The sequence below is a fragment of the Microdochium trichocladiopsis genome (assembly GCF_020744255.1).
Source record: "Microdochium trichocladiopsis strain MPI-CAGE-CH-0230 chromosome Unknown B0I36scaffold_7, whole genome shotgun sequence".
Classification (NCBI taxonomy): domain Eukaryota; kingdom Fungi; phylum Ascomycota; class Sordariomycetes; order Xylariales; family Microdochiaceae; genus Microdochium; species Microdochium trichocladiopsis.
The window spans coordinates 1,010,124-1,028,709 of record NW_025763550.1 but is presented as its reverse complement, the minus strand read 5'-3'; the positions used below and the strand labels follow the sequence as shown (position 1 = coordinate 1,028,709).

The 18,586-nt window shown below is 56.8% G+C and overlaps 6 protein-coding genes across 6 annotated transcripts; 4 read left to right on the top strand and 2 right to left on the bottom strand.

Moving 5' to 3' along the window:
- Window positions 1-511: 511 nt before the first annotated feature.
- On the top strand, window positions 512-4,211 carry B0I36DRAFT_364688 (flavin-containing amine oxidoreductase-domain containing protein; the record flags this gene model as incomplete). Its single annotated transcript, XM_046159011.1, has 2 exons — window positions 512-822; window positions 962-4,211. The coding sequence occupies 2 exons, from the start codon at window positions 512-514 to the stop codon at window positions 4,209-4,211; spliced, it is 3,561 nt and encodes a 1,186-aa protein (XP_046010296.1).
- A 183-nt stretch (window positions 4,212-4,394) lies between these two features.
- On the bottom strand, window positions 4,395-6,494 carry B0I36DRAFT_327214 (ATPase, F1 complex, gamma subunit domain-containing protein). Its single transcript, XM_046154441.1, has 3 exons — window positions 6,222-6,494; window positions 5,083-5,794; window positions 4,395-5,018 (listed from the first exon to the last, which is right to left on the bottom strand). Exons 1-3 carry the CDS (start codon window positions 6,278-6,280, stop codon window positions 4,890-4,892), a joined length of 900 nt encoding a protein of 299 aa, XP_046010295.1. The 5' UTR covers window positions 6,281-6,494; the 3' UTR covers window positions 4,395-4,889.
- A 1,500-nt stretch (window positions 6,495-7,994) lies between these two features.
- On the top strand, window positions 7,995-10,966 carry B0I36DRAFT_364686 (uncharacterized protein; the record flags this gene model as incomplete). Its single annotated transcript, XM_046159010.1, has 4 exons — window positions 7,995-8,040; window positions 8,208-8,428; window positions 8,485-10,764; window positions 10,826-10,966. The coding sequence occupies 4 exons, from the start codon at window positions 7,995-7,997 to the stop codon at window positions 10,964-10,966; spliced, it is 2,688 nt and encodes an 895-aa protein (XP_046010294.1).
- Window positions 10,967-11,927: 961 nt separating this feature from the next.
- Window positions 11,928-13,532, top strand: B0I36DRAFT_139218 (concanavalin A-like lectin/glucanase domain-containing protein). The gene is made up of 2 exons (XM_046148344.1): window positions 11,928-12,185; window positions 12,258-13,532. The coding sequence occupies exons 1-2, from the start codon at window positions 12,083-12,085 to the stop codon at window positions 13,244-13,246; spliced, it is 1,092 nt and encodes a 363-aa protein (XP_046010293.1). The 5' UTR covers window positions 11,928-12,082; the 3' UTR covers window positions 13,247-13,532.
- Window positions 13,533-15,811: 2,279 nt separating this feature from the next.
- On the top strand, window positions 15,812-17,353 carry B0I36DRAFT_246346 (pyridoxal phosphate-dependent transferase; the record flags this gene model as incomplete). Its single annotated transcript, XM_046150225.1, has 2 exons — window positions 15,812-17,002; window positions 17,096-17,353. 2 exons carry the CDS (start codon window positions 15,812-15,814, stop codon window positions 17,351-17,353), a joined length of 1,449 nt encoding a protein of 482 aa, XP_046010292.1.
- A 128-nt stretch (window positions 17,354-17,481) lies between these two features.
- On the bottom strand, window positions 17,482-18,188 carry B0I36DRAFT_139197 (uncharacterized protein). Its single transcript, XM_046148343.1, has one exon. The coding sequence runs from the start codon at window positions 18,077-18,079 to the stop codon at window positions 17,609-17,611; it is 471 nt and encodes a 156-aa protein (XP_046010291.1). The 5' UTR covers window positions 18,080-18,188; the 3' UTR covers window positions 17,482-17,608.
- Window positions 18,189-18,586: the final 398 nt, after the last annotated feature.

Here is an 18,586-nt window from a genome sequence, read left to right as displayed (position 1 = left end):
CCGGGTACAGCCTGGCTCCGTCTCGTTTACGGGACTGCGAACCCGGCCCAGGGATTCTTCGGCTTGCACAGCTCGAAACAGCGGCTTCCACGCCCTCTACTCCCCGTACGTTGCTCTCTCAAGACACCTTCGGCGGCGTGTCGAACTCCACCTCTCCCCTTCATTGGCCCGCACCCCGGACGTCTCCCTCCTACACCACCAACGCCAACGTCTGGTGCTCGGTACATCGGCACAAGGGCCCGGTTGTCGCCCAAAACCGTCGGGCTGACCAGAACATGCAGTTTCGATGATAAAACCGTACAGTATACTCCGACTGTGACAACTTTGGCATCCCCATGCGCCGTGCGACATTCGAAGGGTGGTCGGCAGACTTGATGATATCTCTTGGGGTGATATTGGCCCAGTAGAATACCCGATCACGGGGGCCTCTTCCGGCGACTTCGCCAGGAAAATCCCCTTTTCGATCAATGTCTCGACCACGACGACCGAGATCTCGGATCCCTCCTGAACCATGACGAAGCTCCAAAGGCTCATGTCTTACGAGGAGAACTGGCAGAAGAGATCATCAGCAGCAGCAACAGCGGCAGCAGTAGTGAGCCTTTCGAAAGTCGACTCTCACCTCGAGTCGATCCTTGCTGCCACCGCCACGACCAACAGTGACCTGGTGACTAGAAGCCCGAAAGGGACAGGTACCAGCACGTCCTGGTCCAGGTCGCCAAAAACCGAGTCCGAGATCGTGGTCCGGATAGAAGGCATGGATCTCGACGAGGTCTCCTCGGACGCTGGCGCTTCGACACCGCCGAAGCCAGTCCCGGCCACCCAGTAAGTACCACCAACAAGTGGCCACATATCATGCTATTTCTTGCTTGAACGGGCCATGTCTCCACAATGGCTTGTATTTTTGTATACCAAATAAAGACGCAGTGGAAGTGAGCCATCCCATTCTGATACAGGAGAGTAGACTCGGCCAGCCATCGTTGAATGATGCCGTTGACAGCCAGAGTCAGCATACCGCTGCCGGCGATTGGGACCTCGCGACCAAGGCTTCCGCTTCACTGGAGTCGTCTACTCGATCAGAGCCGTCGTTGCTCACCTCGCCCCCTTCGACGATACCGCCGTCAAGCAAGGCCACCACCCCGATAGATACCACAGCCGCCGAAGAGTCGCATGTGCAAGTGCCTGCTCGGCCAGAACCTACAATCAAGATTGAAAGTACGCACGAGAAGGTCCCGGACCTGCCAACGCCAGTCAGCCCTGCACGAAAATGCCGAAGGCAGACTTTTGATGTGCGACCTAAAATATCGATCCCAAACGAACTCCCCTCGTACGAATATGCAAACCAATGCATCGCCGCTGCGGAGGCGTCGCGGCTGAACCCGTATGCCCTGCATCAGGAAGAGTACTCGATGCTCCGGGACCACATCAGCCACAGCCAGGTGACCACATATCTGAATATCCGGAACGGGATCCTCAGACTATGGCTCCACAATCCACGCCTGGGCGTAGCTCGAGACGAGGCCGTAGGCTGTGCAAAGGACACGAGATGGTTCGATGTCGCCAATGTATGCTACGACTGGCTCGTGCGTAATGGGTTTATCAATTTCGGGTGCACAGAAGTGCCTACTTATCCCAGAAAGCGGCCCGCCCGAGGCAAAAGCCACAAGAAGGGAAAGACGATCGTCGTGATTGGTGCGGGCATGTCGGGGCTTGGGTGCGCACGCCAGCTCGACAGCCTGTTCAAGCAGTACTCCCGAGAGTTTAATGACCTGGGCGAGGAAGTGCCACATGTTGTCGTGCTGGAAGGTCGCAACCGCGTAGGTGGTCGGGTCTACTCGAGGGCCATCGATGGCAGCCAGTGCCAACGACCAGTCCACTTCAAGGGCCGGCGGCACAGCGTGGAGTGTGGCGGCATGATCATTACAGGATTCGATCGCGGCAATCCCCTGAACGTGTTGGTCCGCGGGCAGATGGGCTTGCCCTACTATGCACTCCGACCCGAGACGACGCTGTACGACTCGAACGGCAAGGCCGTTGACGAGGCGCGGGACCGGCTGGTGGAGAAGTTGTACAACGACTGTCTCGAGCGCGTTAGCGAATACAAGTTCAAGATACCACCCGCGAAGCTCATCGAAGGTGCCCGAGAGCTTATAGACGAAGGCCGGGATGGCTCCTCGGATAATCGAATGACCATAGCACAAGCGGAAGAGGCTACCGCCGCGCTACCCCAGGCAACGCCGGTGTCCAAGCAGAGTCTGGCACCACAAGTCAGTCTCGTACCTGTCGCGACTGATCGCGCTACAGGAAGAGCTCATGTTGAGCCTGGCACTCCTGCCACGTTCAAGGCTGCACACAAGGCACGGCTGCTGGGCTGGGCACTCAAAGAAGGGGTCACCGAGGACGATGACCTTGAGCTCGACGGTGCTGTGCACTCAGGCAGCGCGACTCTTGGTTCCATTGTGGATCTCGCGATATCGCAGTACAAAAACTTGGTCGACCTGAATCCGCTGGATTTCCGGCTCATGAATTGGCATGTTGCCAACTTGGAGTATAGCAATGCGACGAATTATAATCAACTCAGTATAGGTGGTTGGGACATCGATGCTGGCTATGAATGGGAGGGCAAGCATACCATGGTTGTCGGCGGCTATCAAAGCGTGCCGTGGGGATTGGGGAACGCACCATCACGTCTCGACATCAGGAAAAACGCCGAGGTCAAGACCATCACATATGACCCAGAAGGGTCCGGCCGGGCGAAAGTCGAGTGCGCCGACGGGTCAACTGTTGATGCGGACTACGTCGTGTCCACTGTACCCCTCGGCGTGCTCAAGCACGGCAATGTCGAGTTCAATCCTCCACTGCCGTCGTGGAAGACTGGCCCTGTTGGCCGCCTGGGCTTCGGAATTCTCAACAAAGTCATCCTGGTGTTCAAAGAATCGTTTTGGGACAGCAGCAGAGACATATTCGGCATCCTACGAGAGCCACTGTCCCGGCACAGCGTTGAGCAGTCCGACTACGCCTCGCAGCGAGGACGCTGTTTCCAGTGGTTCGATGTGTCTCATACCTCTGGTGTCCCTGTCCTTCTGGCTCTCATGGCTGGGGATGCGGGCTTCGACACGGAGCACTCATCAAACGACGACCTGGTTGCGGAAGCCACGCAAGTCCTACGCGGTGTATTTGGCGCCAAGGTCCCCAATCCGATACAGTCTGTTGTGACACGATGGGGCTCGGACAAATTCGCGAGAGGATCATACTCGTCTGCCGGGCCTACGATGCAGCCGGAAGATTACAAACTCATGGCTAGACCAGTCGGCAATTTGTTCTTCGCGGGCGAGCACACGACCGACACACATCCGGCGACTGTTCACGGAGCATACCTGTCCGGCCTGCGCGCCGCTTCAGAGGTCATCACCGCCCTCCTGGGGCCCATCTCAATTCCGACACCACTCATCATCCCGCGAGAGAGCACCGCCCTCGCTCCGGCAGTAGAGTCGCTCAAGCGCAAGGCTGACTCTGACTTGAACCTTTCAGCTACGTCCTCATCCTCGGCATCCCCGCTATCATCTTCTCGCGCCACCAAACAAGCCCGCATCGACGCCCACGAGCTCGCAGCATGGGAGCACATCCGGCCGCAGATTGGCGAACGACCGTGGCCCCCCCAGAAAGTCGCGGGCAATGCATACCTGCTGTACAGCAAGCAGAACTTTGAGGCCGCACGGCAGCGGTGCATCGACGAGGGCCTCGCGCGGCGACAGCGCAGCGGCAAGAAAGGTGGCAACAGCAACAACAGCTACAAGCCCAGCCCCAACGACGTGCGCGTCATGACGAGCAGGATGTGGAAGGAGACGCAGCCCGAGACGCGCAAGCCGTTCGAGGACGAGGCCGCGGAGCTCAAGGCCGCGCACCTCGAGTCCCGCCGCAAGTGGGAGGAGGAGTGCAAGGAGTGGGACACGCGATACCTCGAGATCCGGGCCGCGTGGGACGAGGAGAACAAGCTGTCCTTTGACGATGGGGTCGAGGTTATGGAAAAGGATCAAGGTGTCGGCTCTGGTCCTGGCAGTGCTGCTACTGCTGGCCGTGGTGGTGATCGTGATGGTCGACGAGAAGCAATGCGCCACACGACGCCAACGAAAGGGAGGAGGGCGGCGCGCGGCAAAGTCAGCTCATACACGGAGAGTGAGGATGATGGTGCGGCAGAGGACTTTAGTGTATAGTGGTCCGGCTTTTGAGTAATGTTTTGTTTGTGTAATTGTATTATTACTTACACGATCCGGTAGACGGGACACATCAAGTTCAAAAAGATCATGTCTTTACAGACAGGGCAGCTCAGGAGCAGGACAGCCAAGCAGCGAAACAAAATAGTGAAAAGCATAAAATATATCGTTCCATGCTAGCGAATTCACGCCACGGGGAAATGCGCAATTTGATGTAGATAGCGCTCCTGCTCAAAAATGACCAGAATTGAATGCGTTCGCGGACCAAAGGTTCCTGCAAAATGGCAACATATCCCAAGTCTCATGCTAACGTCATATCCGCTCTCTCTATCGCACATCACTGGTCATCCGCGGTATGCTGGGTACGTTGGAGGATCTCTTTTTTTGAGACGTTGGTACACTTTGTTTGAAATTTGCGGAATAGGGTACTTTAATACAAAGGGAAGAAGGTCTTTCGAGCTCTTCACGTTCAACTCTCCTCCGAGGCCAAGGAACCGGGCAACGACGTGGAAGGGTCGGGTATTCGCCGCCTCTTTAGTCGCCGCCTAGTCACAAACCCCATATCGCTGCTTCAACGCGGGGTTTATAATGGCCCAGGGAAGAAGAGAAAAGGATATGCTCTGTGCAACAATTCTTCGCCTTGCTTTTTTGAGTCTATTACAAGTCTCAGGTCGCTCTCTACATGTCCGCGGAAGCGGTGGCACCAGTGATAATCTCGACCAGCTCTCCGGTAATGACGGCTTGGCGAGTTCTGTTGTACAGAATCTGGTTCTTCTGGATCATCTCACCAGCGTTCTTGGAAGCGTTCTGTAATAAACGGGCTAATTAGTATACACCATCAATCTGGGAGGCGCTGGATTGGGATACTGACATCCATGGCGTTGCGACGAGCAGAGATCTCGCAAGCGTGGCCCTCGGCAAGAGCCCAGTACAGCGAGTTGGCCAGGGCGTACTCGCGGAGGTTGCCGAGGAGCTCCTCATCAACCTCGAAGGCGGAGAAGTTGGGAGAGGCGGCGATGGCCTCCTCAGAGAAGGCAGGGATGATCTCGGGCTCGTAGCTGGTGGCGTTGATGAACTTGTTGTAGACAATCTTGATGTCGGCGTAGTCACCCTCGAGGCGGACAATCTGGTCGGCGATGGCCTGAGCATCGGCAAAGGTGGGAACGTCCTTGCCAATACCGGCGAAGCTGAGGACAATGTTGTCGGGGTTGGAACGGCTGAGCTGAGCACGAGACTTCTCGCCGATGAGGACGAGGTCAGCAGCCTCACCACCGGCGAGGGTGCGGCGCATGTAACGAGAGAGACCAGAGTGGACACCACCGCAGAGGCCCTTGTCGGAGCTGCAGATGACGTAGAGGGTCTTCTTGCCCTCAGCCTCGAGGCCCTTGGTCTCGGCGGACTCGAAGACCTTGTTGGAGGTCTCGCCATACGCCTTGGAGTCGTTCATGGCACGCTGAGCACGGGTGAGCTTGGTAGAGGCGACAATCTTCATCGTCTTGGTGATCTTCTCAATGTTGCGAATCGACTTGAGACGAGACTCGATCTCACGCAGGGTCGCATAGCCGGCGGCAGTGTTGGCAGTGCTAGAAGACAAGTTCGTTAGTGCTTGTTCCTTTCCAGTGAACAAAATTGAAAGCACCACGCCCGCTGTGCCGCGCTCGGGTTTCTGCTGTCTGAAGAATATCCATAGTCATGCTGCAGTGGCCATAGGGTCGAAAAGAGGACCCGCCGCTTGCAGCGGAGAGAACTTTCGTACGGCGTGGCTCTCTCTGGGTCGTCTAGCGTTGTGGCCGGCGTGAATTGCCTCATCATCTGGGATTTTTTATGCCAGTACGTATTCGACACGGTAGTGGTTGGCGAAAGCGCAGGTGCGAGCTTGTGTCGTGCAGCAGAAGGAGCGATGTAGCCAAGGGCCGAAGAGACGAGGACAATCTGGGAGCGACAGAGGCGGGTGGCCGGGCGAGCGGACGGAGAGCGTTGGCGGAGCGGGAGAGAGAGACGGCGACCTACCGGGCAGGAATGGCCGCAGCGCCAGCCCTGAGGGCCGGGCGAGCCGCTCTCACAAGCATGATGGCGGGAGGTCTGGCGATGGCCTGTGGGAATCCAGCAACGGGTCCGATTGACTGCGGGGCAGGAGCGCGCAATCAATGGGAGCAGGCGGGTGTTGAGGGTGGTGGTGATGATGCGGGTTGCGGGAGTTGAGAGGACGGGCGGAGGCTTTGTCAAATTGTCTGTCCCTGGCCTATCCACTCTGGGCGAGCTGCTGGCTCCTGCTGGTGCTGCTGCTGGGCGGGCGGGCGCTGCACGCAGGCGCTCAAAGCTCTGCTAGCCACTCCCCGTCCTCGCGCGGTTTTCCCACCCGGCGCCCAGAGACCCGGGTTATTCTCGGTTGGGGCCCGTAGACGGACCCGTCTGACCCTACCCGGGACTACATGGTACTTGCAACTGCAGCATGCACCTAGGTACCGGGCAGCATCATTCCAAATCACCAGAGCACACCTGCAACCGCCATCAATAAATAGTTCAACCAGCCAAAGGCGCATATCTGATGATCTTCAGGTCGTCGTGGGATTGGCTCACGAGCCTCCGCGCCATTCGTTCTCGAACCGTGTCAGTGAAGCCATTTGAGGCCTGACACCCAAGCAGTGTGCCTCACGATGACTGCATCTCTTGCTGGGTTTTCTCACCCAAACGTGGTCCTACACGGAGCTGGCCATGACTAAGATACCTTTCAAAGGCGCTACTCTCGCACCGAGTCTCATGCTCAAAACAAACTTCCATAGGAGTACTTAGGTATTCTATCTGGTGTCACGCGTATTGTCATCGTAAACTGAGCTGAGCAGGCTCAGAATAAGGTGCTCGCCGATGAGTGCAGCTGACGCCAGCTGTCGACCAAATTCTGACGACGAGTGGGCTGGTGGAATCCGTCGTCGCTTCGCCCCGGCGGTTTCGAGACGTTTGGCCGGGCAGGAGCAAACAAGCAGTGACTGGCTGCCAGCCCGGGCCCCATCTGGAGCCTGGCCAGCCACTCAGCGGGCACTGCCAGATGAGCACTAGCGCGGTACAGTGGTACTTTGCTTGTGCCCATCCAGAGCCCCTGCACCCGGCCGCTGCTGCACTGGACTGCATGCATGCATGTCGAGACGGATCCACGACTGGAGCACCTTTTGGATGCGCCGCAGCTTTTCTGATCGCCCGGGCTAGGGAATCGCCTCGCGCACCAGAAGTCTGCTTGCCCAAGTGGCTTCGTCCACCTCTCGCTCCTCCTCGCACCTTTGCGCTCTTCCTTCCGCAGGCGCCCCTGTCCATCACCTCGCCCTCTCTTCACCATTCCCATCATCGGTGCCCATTTGCTGATCCGCTCGGGGTCTCTGTCCTCCTTTCAAGACACCTGCCCATCTTAATTCCTGGGGTGGTGCACTGCGGTGTCGGCCACCCTCTCCTTGTCCCGAGATCATTTACGCCCTCGTGAGATCTTCTTTTGGTTCACGAGCCGTTCTCCGTCATCCTCGCCCAGCACCAGCCGATTCCGTCCGACTCGTGCTCCCTGGTTGTCCCCTCCACAGCCTTTGCAGCTCCAGCTTGGCCAGCAATCGCACCCGGTACCCAACAACCGCGTCCTGCTGTCCCATCACGAGTAACAACATCGCCGGTCTTGGCAAGCGCGTGCTCTCGACCAGAGCTCGTCTCACACAACAGCCACCTTCGCATCACACCGACCACAACAACCACCGTCGGTTTCCTTTTCCCAGATCGCTTCTTACTCGAACACAAAACCTCACAATGTCATCAGACGACGACATGCCTCTTTCGAGGTCGAATGGCCATTGTAAGTGTGTTGTCTTTCTCCTGGGGAGCACTTACCCAACATCCCTCAAGACGTGCTTGACGCTGCCCAGCTGGGCTCACTGGTGTCGAGACGGCGACCATGTGCAGTTTTCGTTTGCCGATCCACTGGGTCATCAGAACAACCCTGACTTACATTATACAATATAGTGTCGGCTGCGCGAGTCTCGAAGGCCGACGATTCTGCCATGGACATAGACTCTTCCAAAATACTTGCGCCGGCAGGCATCTCGATTCGAAACGGCCCCGTCCAAGAGGATGATGACGATGACGTGCCTCTCGTGAACGGCAACGGCAAGCGCAAATCCCGGTCATCGATCGCCAAAGTCAGCTACAAGGCGGAGTCTGACAGTGATGACAGCCGGCCTCTGGTACGCTTTGAAGTGGGTTCCATTGGGTGCATTCAAGTATACTGACATCGCGGCAGGCGAAACGGCAACGTAAGGTGCCTGATTCCGATTCCGACGACGCTGTCTTGAGCCGTAGACGATCTTCGACGAAGTTGCCCCCCGCCGTCAACGAAACAGCCAATATCGAAGACTCGGACGACGATGTGCCATTGACGACCAAGCTCGCGCAGCGCAAGAAGGCCATCGAAAAGGCTGCCGAGAAGCAGGCAAAGAAACCTGCGGCAAGAAAAGCCGTCAAGGACGAGAGTGACGATGACGTCCCCTTGTCTCGCGCCAAGGGACCCCAGCGAAACGGCACAAAGCCTAAGTCCAATGGCGTGAAAAAGGAGGATTCTGACTCCGATGCACCCATTCGGAGCAAGGCCAAGTCCGCAGCAGCCTCCACAAAGGGCAAAACTGCCACCCCTGTGGCGAAGAAGGCTGCGCCCAAAAAGGCCAGCAAGAAGGAGGAGAGTGCCGAGGCTGAAGGAGAAGACGACGATGGCGAGTATGAGTGGTGGAACGCGCCAAAGAAGGAAGATGACAGCGTCAAGTGGACCACACTCGAGCACAACGGTGTACTCTTCCCACCACCATATGAGCCGCTTCCGAAGAATGTCAAGCTCTACTACGACGGGAAGCCAGTAAATCTCCACGTGGAGGCGGAAGAGGTCGCCGGTTTCTTTGGCGCCATGCTGCACTCCACCCACAACGTCGAGAACCCCGTTTTCCAGAAGAACTTCTTCAATGATTTCCAAGAAGTACTCAAGCGCACGGGCGGTGCCAAGGACCGTGACGGCAACAAGGTGGCCATCAAGGAGTTCTCGAAGCTCGATTTCACCAAAATCTTCGACCACTACCATGCCAAGAGCGAGGCGCGCAAAGCTCGTCCTGCTGCCGAGAAGAAGGCCGAGAAGGCCGAGAGGGATAAGGCCGAGGCGCCCTTCACGTTCTGCAAGTGGGACGGTCGCAAAGAAAAGGTTGGCAACTTCCGTGTCGAACCTCCGAGTCTCTTCCGCGGTCGTGGAGAACATCCCAAGACTGGCAAGCTCAAGCTTCGTGTCATGCCTGAGCAAGTCACCATCAACATTGGCAAGGACGCACAAGTGCCCCAGCCGCCCCCCGGCCACAAGTGGAAAGCCATCCAGCACGACAACAAGGCAACCTGGCTCGCCATGTGGCAAGAAAACATCAATGGCGCCTACAAGTACGTGATGTTGGCTGCGAACAGTGCCATCAAGGGTCAGAGCGATTTCAAGAAGTTTGAGAAGGCTCGCGAGCTCAAGAAGCACATTGCGCGGATTCGCAAGGATTACGAGAGAGAGCTCAAGAGCGGGGTCATGGCCGATCGCCAACGCGCCACGGCCATGTACCTTATCGACAAGTTCGCACTCAGAGCTGGTAACGAGAAGGATGCCGAGAACGAGGCGGAAACTGTCGGCTGCTGCTCGCTCAAATACGAGCACATCACCCTGCGTGAGCCCAACACTGTCATCTTTGACTTCTTGGGTAAGGACAGTATCCGATTCTACGATGAAGTCACAGTAGATCGCCAGGTCTTCAAGAACCTTCGCATGTTCAAAAAGCCGCCGAAGAAAGACGGCGACGACATTTTCGATCGCCTGACGACATCGCAGCTCAACAAGCATCTTGGGAGTTACATGCAGGGCCTTACGGCCAAGGTCTTCCGTACCTATAACGCTTCCTTCACAATGTCGACGCTGCTCAAGGGACTGGAAGTCAAGAATCTGTCCATTCCAGAGAAAGTCAAGCTCTACAATGACTGCAATCGTGAGGTTGCCATTCTCTGTAATCACAAGCGGACAGTGGGTGCCGGACACGAGGCGCAAATGGAGAAGCTGGGTGACCGCATCAAGGGGCTCAAGTACCAGCTTTGGCGAACCAAGCAGATGATCCTGGACGTTGATCCGAAACAAAAGAAGAAGGGCGTCGAGTACTTCGCGCTCGACTCTACCATCGACGATGCCTGGATCGAGGAGCACATCACCTTCTTGGTCGAGGAGCAGAGGACCAAGATTCAGAAGAAATTTGAAAAGGACAATGAGAAGCTTCAAGCCAACAAGGAAAAGCCCATGCCCGACAAGGAGCTCAAGGAGCGGCTGAAGGCGGTCAGCGAGCTGGAGAAGAAGCTGAAGAAGGAGCACAAGACCAAGAAGGTCGAGGCCGAGGGCAAGTCTCCGACGGTGGACAGGGTCGAGGCGAACGTTGAGAAGATTGAGGCACGGATCAAGACCCTCGAGTTGCAGGCGGCCGACCGCGACGGCAATAAGGAGGTGGCCCTTGGCACCTCGAAGATCGTGAGCAATCCCGTACCCTTGGTCACGTATTGATACGCCTACTAACTTGTGCCCTTTCCAGAACTATATTGACCCCCGCTTGACTGTCGTCTTCTCACGAAAGTTCGACGTACCCATTGAGAAGTTTTTCTCAAAGACGCTGCGCGAGAAGTTCAACTGGGCTATCAAATCCGTCGAGTCTGATGACAACTGGGAGTTCTAGGCTCCCCGTCGCCGTCACTGCCCTGGCATGGGACGATTCTGGCCACTGCAGAGTCCTTCCGCCCTTGTACCAGTATCTGTGAAATCAGAGTATGAGGGATTATCGAATAAATATCATTTTGCGTTGCGTCGTGGAGCACCAGCAGCCAACAGACCTCGCGACCGTCGCCTATCATTTCTGATAGAACAGCAATGTGTGGCACGAGGGGTTAGGATGCCACGCACGGCGCAACATGACCGGGAGGGTTTTGGCGAATCGGAACGCATCAGCTGCCTGGAAAGGCGCCTCATTATTTTAGACAGAAGAAACCAGACATGGCTGTTCGCTTGCTCGGGGTCATACATACTTAGAGTACTTATGCGTTGTCATTGGCGTTGAAAATAAAAGACCGGTTCATCACATTCGCAGACACGTTGTTGCGCAGAGGAGCTCGTGTGGTGACAGCCAGTGCCGGGAAGAGTGGGGCTCGCGGCCTGTGGGAAAAAGGGCGAGGTTGGCCGGCCAAAGCGAGCTTGGAAGTCAACAAGGGTCTACCCTTGCTGGTTCCACGGACGGGCCCATGGCTGGTGCGACAGCCCAGCCTCGCGCATTCTACGCGGCACGGCGCCTCTGCAGGCATTGGGCAAAGAGCTTGCAGCAGGAGATCCTTGCCATGGAAGCCGGTTTGCGGCTTGGCCCTGCTGCTCTGGCGCGCTGGGGCCAGCGATGACGATGGTTGGTACCTGAGCCGCAAAGTCAAGAGGCTGGGCAGCACTTAACCTGGCGTCTTGCCCGCCATCGTCAACTTCCCGACTCTGAGTCTACTGTCTCTCCTCTTGCAGAACTCATCCGTCCCCGTCATACTTACTACCTCCTTGCATATCGACAATTGTTCCGAGTACTACTTTGGTTCGACCACAGAACGCTGCTTCTACCTGACTCAGCGAGCAGTTGCTCTTCCAGCGTTGCATTAGCGGATTCTTGCTCACACCTCGCCCGGCGCCGCTCGCCCTCTCTCGCTCTTCAAAGTCACCATACCACACGTTGACAAGGCATTGAGACATCTCGGGGCGGTCTCTGTCGGTCATCTGAGACGACCTAATCCCGCCAGACCAGACCCATATACCACAGCCCACCATGATGCTCTCGCGGCACGGCCTGGGCGCCGCTGTCGTGGCTGCCCTCTCAATGGGCCATGCTGCTGCTCAGACGTGGACGTCCTGTAATCCTCTCACAACCAGTATGTCCTTCTCTTGTTCGACCACTTTTCCGCCTAAGACATCTTGTGTACTAACTCCGCCGCCCACTCCAGCTTGCCCTCCCAACACTGGGCTCGGTATGACCGTCGATGTCGACTTCACAAAAGGCAGCGTCAACTCGTTCGTTGCTTCCGGCGGCGGTTCGGTAACCTACGACCCCAAAAATGGCGCCACCTTCACCGTCACAAGAGGTGGCGATGCCCCACAGCTCGCCTCGGTCTTCTACATCATGTTTGGTCGCGTAGAGATGACCTTCAAGGCAGCCCACGGCGCGGGCATCGTCTCTTCGTTTGTGTTGCAGTCCGACTGTCTCGACGAGATTGACTGGGAGTGGCTGGGCGCCGACCCCACGGAGGTGCAGTCCAACTACTTTGGCAAGGGCATCACAACGTCGTACAACCGCGGTGCCTTCCACCAGACCCCAGAGAACCAGAACAGCTTCCACACCTACGTGGTGGACTGGAACGCGAACCGCATCGTGTGGACCGTCGACGGCACCGTCGTGCGGCAACTGGGCTACAACGACGCCGAGGCGGGCCAGTACCCCCAGACGCCCATGCAGGTCAAGTTCGGCGCCTGGTCCGGCGGCGACCCGAGCAACCCGCCGGGCACGATCGAGTGGTCTCGCGGGCCGACAGACTACTCCAAGGGCCCGTTCAGCATGAACGTCAAGCACATCAAGGTCACCGACTACAGTACTGGCAGCAAGTATACGTACGGCGACCACAGCGGGACGTGGCAGTCGATCCAGGCCGACGGTGGCAAGGTCAACGGCAACTTGAACGGCGCCGGTGCCCTGACCACGACAGCAGTGGCGAGCTCTCCAACGACAGCCGGAAAGCCGAGCGTCCCCGTGGGCGGCGTCGGCGGCGACACTACGGCCGGCGCCAGCCAATACAACCTGCCACCAGGCTGGTTCATGACGTCGGAGGGCAAGATCATGCCCATCGGCGCAGCGGGTAGCGTCGTGCCGCCGATCGCATTTGTCGGCGTGTTCACGCTGATGGCTTCGGTCTTTGGCCTTGGGCGGTTCTGGATGTAAATGATTGATGCAGACGAGGACACGTTTATGATTTTGATTTTTTCGACAGCACCACAAGCATGGTTGGATAATAGTCTCATGAGAGATTGAGCATGGCATCCAGGCGTTCTTGATTTTGGGTTTGGTCTAGCCTGGGGATATACCCGAGTTGGTTTTTGGGCGCATCAGCATTGCACACGCTCACGAGAGGGCCTTGCACATGGAGGCTTCAGTGTAGATAGATAAAAGATATATAGTAATTCGCGCAGAGAGGAACTAATGAAGGCGAAATCGTGTACAAAGATAAATCCCACGGCAACCTGCATGTGCACTACACTCTACGACCCATCTCTGGAGATTCGCTAGCTGCACGAATCTGGACGATCAGGCAGAGGACAAAGACAAACAGACTACATTGCCCGCAAGCTGCAAGGGCTTTGTGAGAAACATGGTACCAGCTTTGATGCATTCATCGAGAAGTCAGTCTCATTATCATGGTTCATGAGATAGATGTTTCGTCGGTTCCTGGAGGAGGCGAAGGGGACCCCCCACGCATTGGACCACCCTCGAACTCCGACCCCGGCCCTCTCTCCGCCGCATCTCCACTCCGCGTGCGGAGAGGGAGAGAGACAGAGCGCGGTGGGCAGCGACCTGTCCTACACTACGTTTTCACAGTCATCATCATCGCCATCATCAGCATCGATGGAATTTGTTCCCGTGTACCGCCCATGACCTGATACTCATTCCAGCTATTTCTTCAATTGTGAGAAGTCTATTCCCAATCGGTTTTACAGCGGACTGGCTTTGCTCTGGAATGCTGCCGAGAGAGGAAGGGGTTACACTTGTCATCATAGGCCCTCTCTTTGAGATATCACCCACACGACTTGCATATTAAGTAGCCGGCCAAGAAAAGAGACGCGGGGAACAGCGATCCGGTGTCGCTTTTTCTCCCAAAAACTTATTGAAAAGTCCTCCAAGCAGGAATTGTTGACCCGCTCGCATCGGTTCGTTTTTTCATATCTATGTTTTGACGTCAAGATAAATCCAGATCTGTTTTCCAAGCCTGGCACACACACACACACATATATATATATATAGTAGTAAGACTAAAGGTCCGCGTTGTCATAAAAGAAGGGGAGACGGGTCTCGCAAGTAGGCCGCCGCTGCTACTGCTACTGCTACTGCTACTGCCATTTCCCTTGCCGAGGGTTTTATCCAGTACTGGGATCATCTCCAGGCAACGTGACTAACTAACTGAGTGACTAACTTACTATGTCGGCAGATTTGATCCGGTTTAACAGCGTCGACACTACGTATACACAGCGGTACACACACACACACATATATATAACAACATGCAACGAGCCGTCCCTTCCCGGCCCCTGGCCCGGCTCCGTTCACGAACCATCCTCCTCCAACGTGGGCCGGCGGCGGCGGCGACGACGACCACGCTTTTCCGTCGCACTCCTCTCCGTCATCGCCTCCTCCTCGGCAACGGCGGCGGCGGCGCCGCCGCCGCCAACAATGACGATGCCCTGTTGTCCCTGTCGCCAAGAAGCGCGAGGGAATTCTCCACGTTCCGTGCCGCCCTGCGTGAACGGCAGCAGCAGCAGCAGGAGCAGCAGCAGGGGTGGTGGAGTCCGCTCGAGGGAGACGAGATGGATTCCAGCACCACCAACACCACCACCAACAGCGGCGGCGGCGGCGGCGGCACCGCAACGGACCGGATCGCCGCGATCAAGCGCCTGAGGGCCGAGCGGGGCCGGCTCGTGGCCCCGACGGCGAGTTATAGCGACAGTGACATGTTCAAGCATCCGGTATGTGTGTTTCTTTTCCTTTCTTTTCCTGTTTTTCTTCTTCTTTTTCTCACATTATGTTGCGGGTTTGCCTTGGGGGGTCCTGGATAGGAATATGAATAGACGGGGAAGGTTTGCAGAACCAAGGATATATAGATTTACGGGAACGCCTGGTTCTCTCCACGTAAAACCGGGATCTGGTGCTTCGGGATGATCAGAACAGCAAGTATCACTAACAGCAGACCCCCCATCTCGGTTGGTCATTTTCATGCAGGACTACAAGAAGAAGCCCAAAGCTCGCAGATGGGATCGTGAGTGAACAGAATCTTCTATTTCGTCGTCCTATCTTCCTCTCCCGCCCTGCACACGGGCTCGTTTCTTGCTGCAGTCCACCACCCTGTCATTGAGCTTCCCGCCTGTCTCTTCGAATCTCATACATGATGCTTTCGCATTCCGTCTGTATTTCGCGCACAAGCAAAACTCCCATGCCCCCACTCGACGCCTGTACATACCAGCACCAAATCTTCACGCAGTCATCAACACGAACAGAGCTCCGGGAGACAAAACTTGCTGACCACTCACTAACCACACAACGACAAAACAAATAATAGACCTCCTCTCACCAGAATCACGGGCCCGGCAGCCCCCAGTTCTCAAACAAGCAGTCCAGCATCTGGGCAAACCCGGCCTGGTCAGCCTGGGCGGCGGCATCCCGACGCCGTCGAATTTCCCCATCGGCCGGCTCACTTTGCGCGTGCCGAGCGGCGCGGTGGGGACTGGGTTCTCCGAGATGGACCTTGCATTGCCAGCGAAGGACTATGGTGGTGTTGATATCGGCCGAAGAAATGGTAACGCTGCGACGGAGGTCGTTGTTGGCAAGTATGACGCCTCTCATGCATCAAGTCCGGCAGAGGCCACGGAGGCGAGCGGGACAACTACCGGCTCTGCCGAAAACGATGGGAGACCTGCCCTTCCCACAGAGAAGCAGCAGCAGCAAGAAGACCTGTTGCAGAAGAACATATACGATCTCTCCATTGCCCAGAACTACTCCCAGTCTGTCGGCGCGGCCCAGCTCCTACGCTGGGTCACCGAGCACACGCAGCTCATCTCGAATCCTCCGTACGCAGACTGGCGATGCTCCCTGACCATCGGAAGCACGGGCGCTCTAGAGCAGGCATTCCGCATGCTCTGCGAGGGCAACCACAATGGAGGGAGAGGAGATGTCATATTAACCGAGGAGTTCAGTTTCGCCACGGCACTCGAGACTGCACGGCCTCTTGGGATCGGGGTTTCCGGGGTGCCCATGGACGACGAAGGCCTGCTTCCAAAGGCCATGGATGAAATCCTGACAGGGTGGACGGATGGTAGGAAACCGACCGTGCTGTACACGGTGCCGTCTGGACAGAATCCTACGGGAGCGACACAGGGCGAACAGAGACGGCGGGAGATCTACGCCGTCTGTCGAAAGCATGACGTCTACATCATCGAGGACGAGCCGTATTACTTCCTGCACATGCCACCATTTCAGAAGCAGGGCATCTCTGAAAAAGCTGGAAACGCAGCTCAGCAAGATCAGGATATTGATGCTTTTGTTCAGTCCCTTCCGCCGACATACCTCAGCCTGGACCTCGATGGGCGCGTCATGCGCCTTGATTCGTTCAGCAAGAACCTCATCCCTGGTTCGCGGCTGGGCTGGGTGACTGCAAGCCAGCAGATGGTTGAGCAGTACTTGAGACACGCCGAGTGTAATAGTCAGGGGCCCAGTGGGCTTTCACAGCTCATCGTGCAGAAGCTCGTGGACGAGACGTGGGGCCATGATGGGTTTCTGCGGTGGCTGCTTCACCTTAGGGACGAGTATACCGTGAGGAGAGATGTGCTACTGGATGCGTGCAACAGGCAACTTGGCGTCCTGCGTTGCAGCGATGGAAATGCCGGCAACGATGCCCTAGTAAAGTGGACTGTCCCTAGGGCGGGCATGTTTGTGAGTACCAATCAGCCTCTCGCGTTACAACGTTTGTGACAGATCATGGTCGAGCTTTTGTGATGCTGATAGCCTCTGTCCGGTATTGAATAGCTGTGGCTTCAAGTCAACCATGCGGCTCACCCAGACGCTTCTACCAAGTCCGTCGTCGAGATCGAGGAGGAGATCTACAACGCCTGCATCGACAAGGGAGTCCTGGTCTGTCGTGGGTCGTGGTTCCGCGCTGATCCAAGCAAGCCTCTCCCGGGCATGTATTTCCGCACGACATACGCAGCATCAACCGAGGAGAATATGGTCAAGGGCATTGAGAGATTTGGTCAGGCAATCCGAGACAGTTTCCGGCTATCGTAGCATGGCCGTAGAAACCGCTTATCGCTTGACGCTGAACTACATCCTTGCCGTGGGTAATAGGCTGTCATGGTCGAGCAACCCTTGCACCTCTACTATGACGGTACCAAGAGTGAGGAGGTAATGTTCAGCCAAGCTCTGCTGAGTAATGCATGAGTAAAGGCCACTTCTCGCCAAACAAGGCACGTAGGGAAGAGCTGCATTGCGATCCATTGCGCAAACTTCATCTGACGGTTTCGGTGAGGATGGCCCACGCCTTCAGAGACCGCCCATCATTGAGTGCCAGCGGCTTACCGCTGCCAAGGTTTGAACAATATCCGGCCTGCTTGTCAATGACAGCAAAGACATGACGAGAGGATCAGCAGTAGGAATCGGAGTGTCCGCCCAGTCACAACATGGGCTGCGGTATGCAACCTTAAAGACATGTGGCCTGCTCGCATATGCGCTGTATGGCTGATCATGCGGGGCCCTACATTGACAATTTGGATGGAGTGAGAGAAGACTATTTGTTCGGGTGCATCCAGGAGGAGCATATCCGTAATTAGTAGCCATGCTGGCCGTAACACCGTGTCGTGGCATGCCAGAGTCGTGGTGTGGGAGTAACGAAGGTTGTGCTTGAGGCTTACTATAAATCTCCGAAGTGCGCTCCATGTGGCGGGCGGGCGGCACTAAGCTGACTGGGTATCCCCGCCCCAGCGCAACCTCTCGACCTGGCGCTCTCAGGGGCATTGGCTGCCACTGACGGTACGTTCAACCAACAACCTCAGTTTGGCATTTCGCCGGTCATGCAGGGGAGCATCGGGTCGTGCCTGAGGAATCGAAGCTCGGCCCGGTGGTGGTGGTGAAATTGAGGGGTTAGCATGTGAACTGGGGGGAAACCAAGCGCGATGGCGGCAACCTTGATCGTGCGTGCAGCAAGACCCTTGCCATTTCCCCAGGCCTGGAGGTTAAGTACGGACTCGGAGCGAGGTTGAGGCGCGATATTGATGGGTGGAGAGCAGTCGCTTCGCCCAGTAGAGAGCGTAGTCATGTCGTACATGGGCGCGCTGTTCGAGGGCAGGCATGGACGGCGGCCAGCATCGAAGCCGTCGGGACTCTGCGCTCGGGAGCAGCCGAGAGGCGAACGGCCTTGTGGCAGGCGAAAATGCCGGTGCTGACGGGTGCCGGCATAGTGCAGTAAGCGCGTGCCCGGAGCAACAGCCCGGCCCGCCGCCGATGGTCGTCGAGGTGGCGGTT

Bases quoted from the DNA above. Each gene is read 5' to 3' on its own strand.
- B0I36DRAFT_327214 (XM_046154441.1), bottom strand. From the start codon at position 6,280: ATGCTTGTGAGAGCGGCTCGCCCGGCCCTCAGGGCTGGCGCTGCGGCC. The intron at 5,795-6,221 runs GTAGGTCGCCGT...CTTGTCTTCTAG, and splicing joins GCTGCGGCCATTCCTGCCCG to CACTGCCAACACTGCCGCCG. The intron at 5,019-5,082 runs GTCAGTATCCCA...CGTTTATTACAG, and splicing joins CTCGTCGCAACGCCATGGAT to AACGCTTCCAAGAACGCTGG.
- B0I36DRAFT_139218 (XM_046148344.1), top strand. From the start codon at position 12,083: ATGATGCTCTCGCGGCACGGCCTGGGCGCCGCTGTCGTGGCTGCCCTC. The intron at 12,186-12,257 runs GTATGTCCTTCT...CGCCCACTCCAG, and splicing joins CTGTAATCCTCTCACAACCA to CTTGCCCTCCCAACACTGGG.
- B0I36DRAFT_139197 (XM_046148343.1), bottom strand. From the start codon at position 18,079: ATGCCCCTGAGAGCGCCAGGTCGAGAGGTTGCGCTGGGGCGGGGATAC.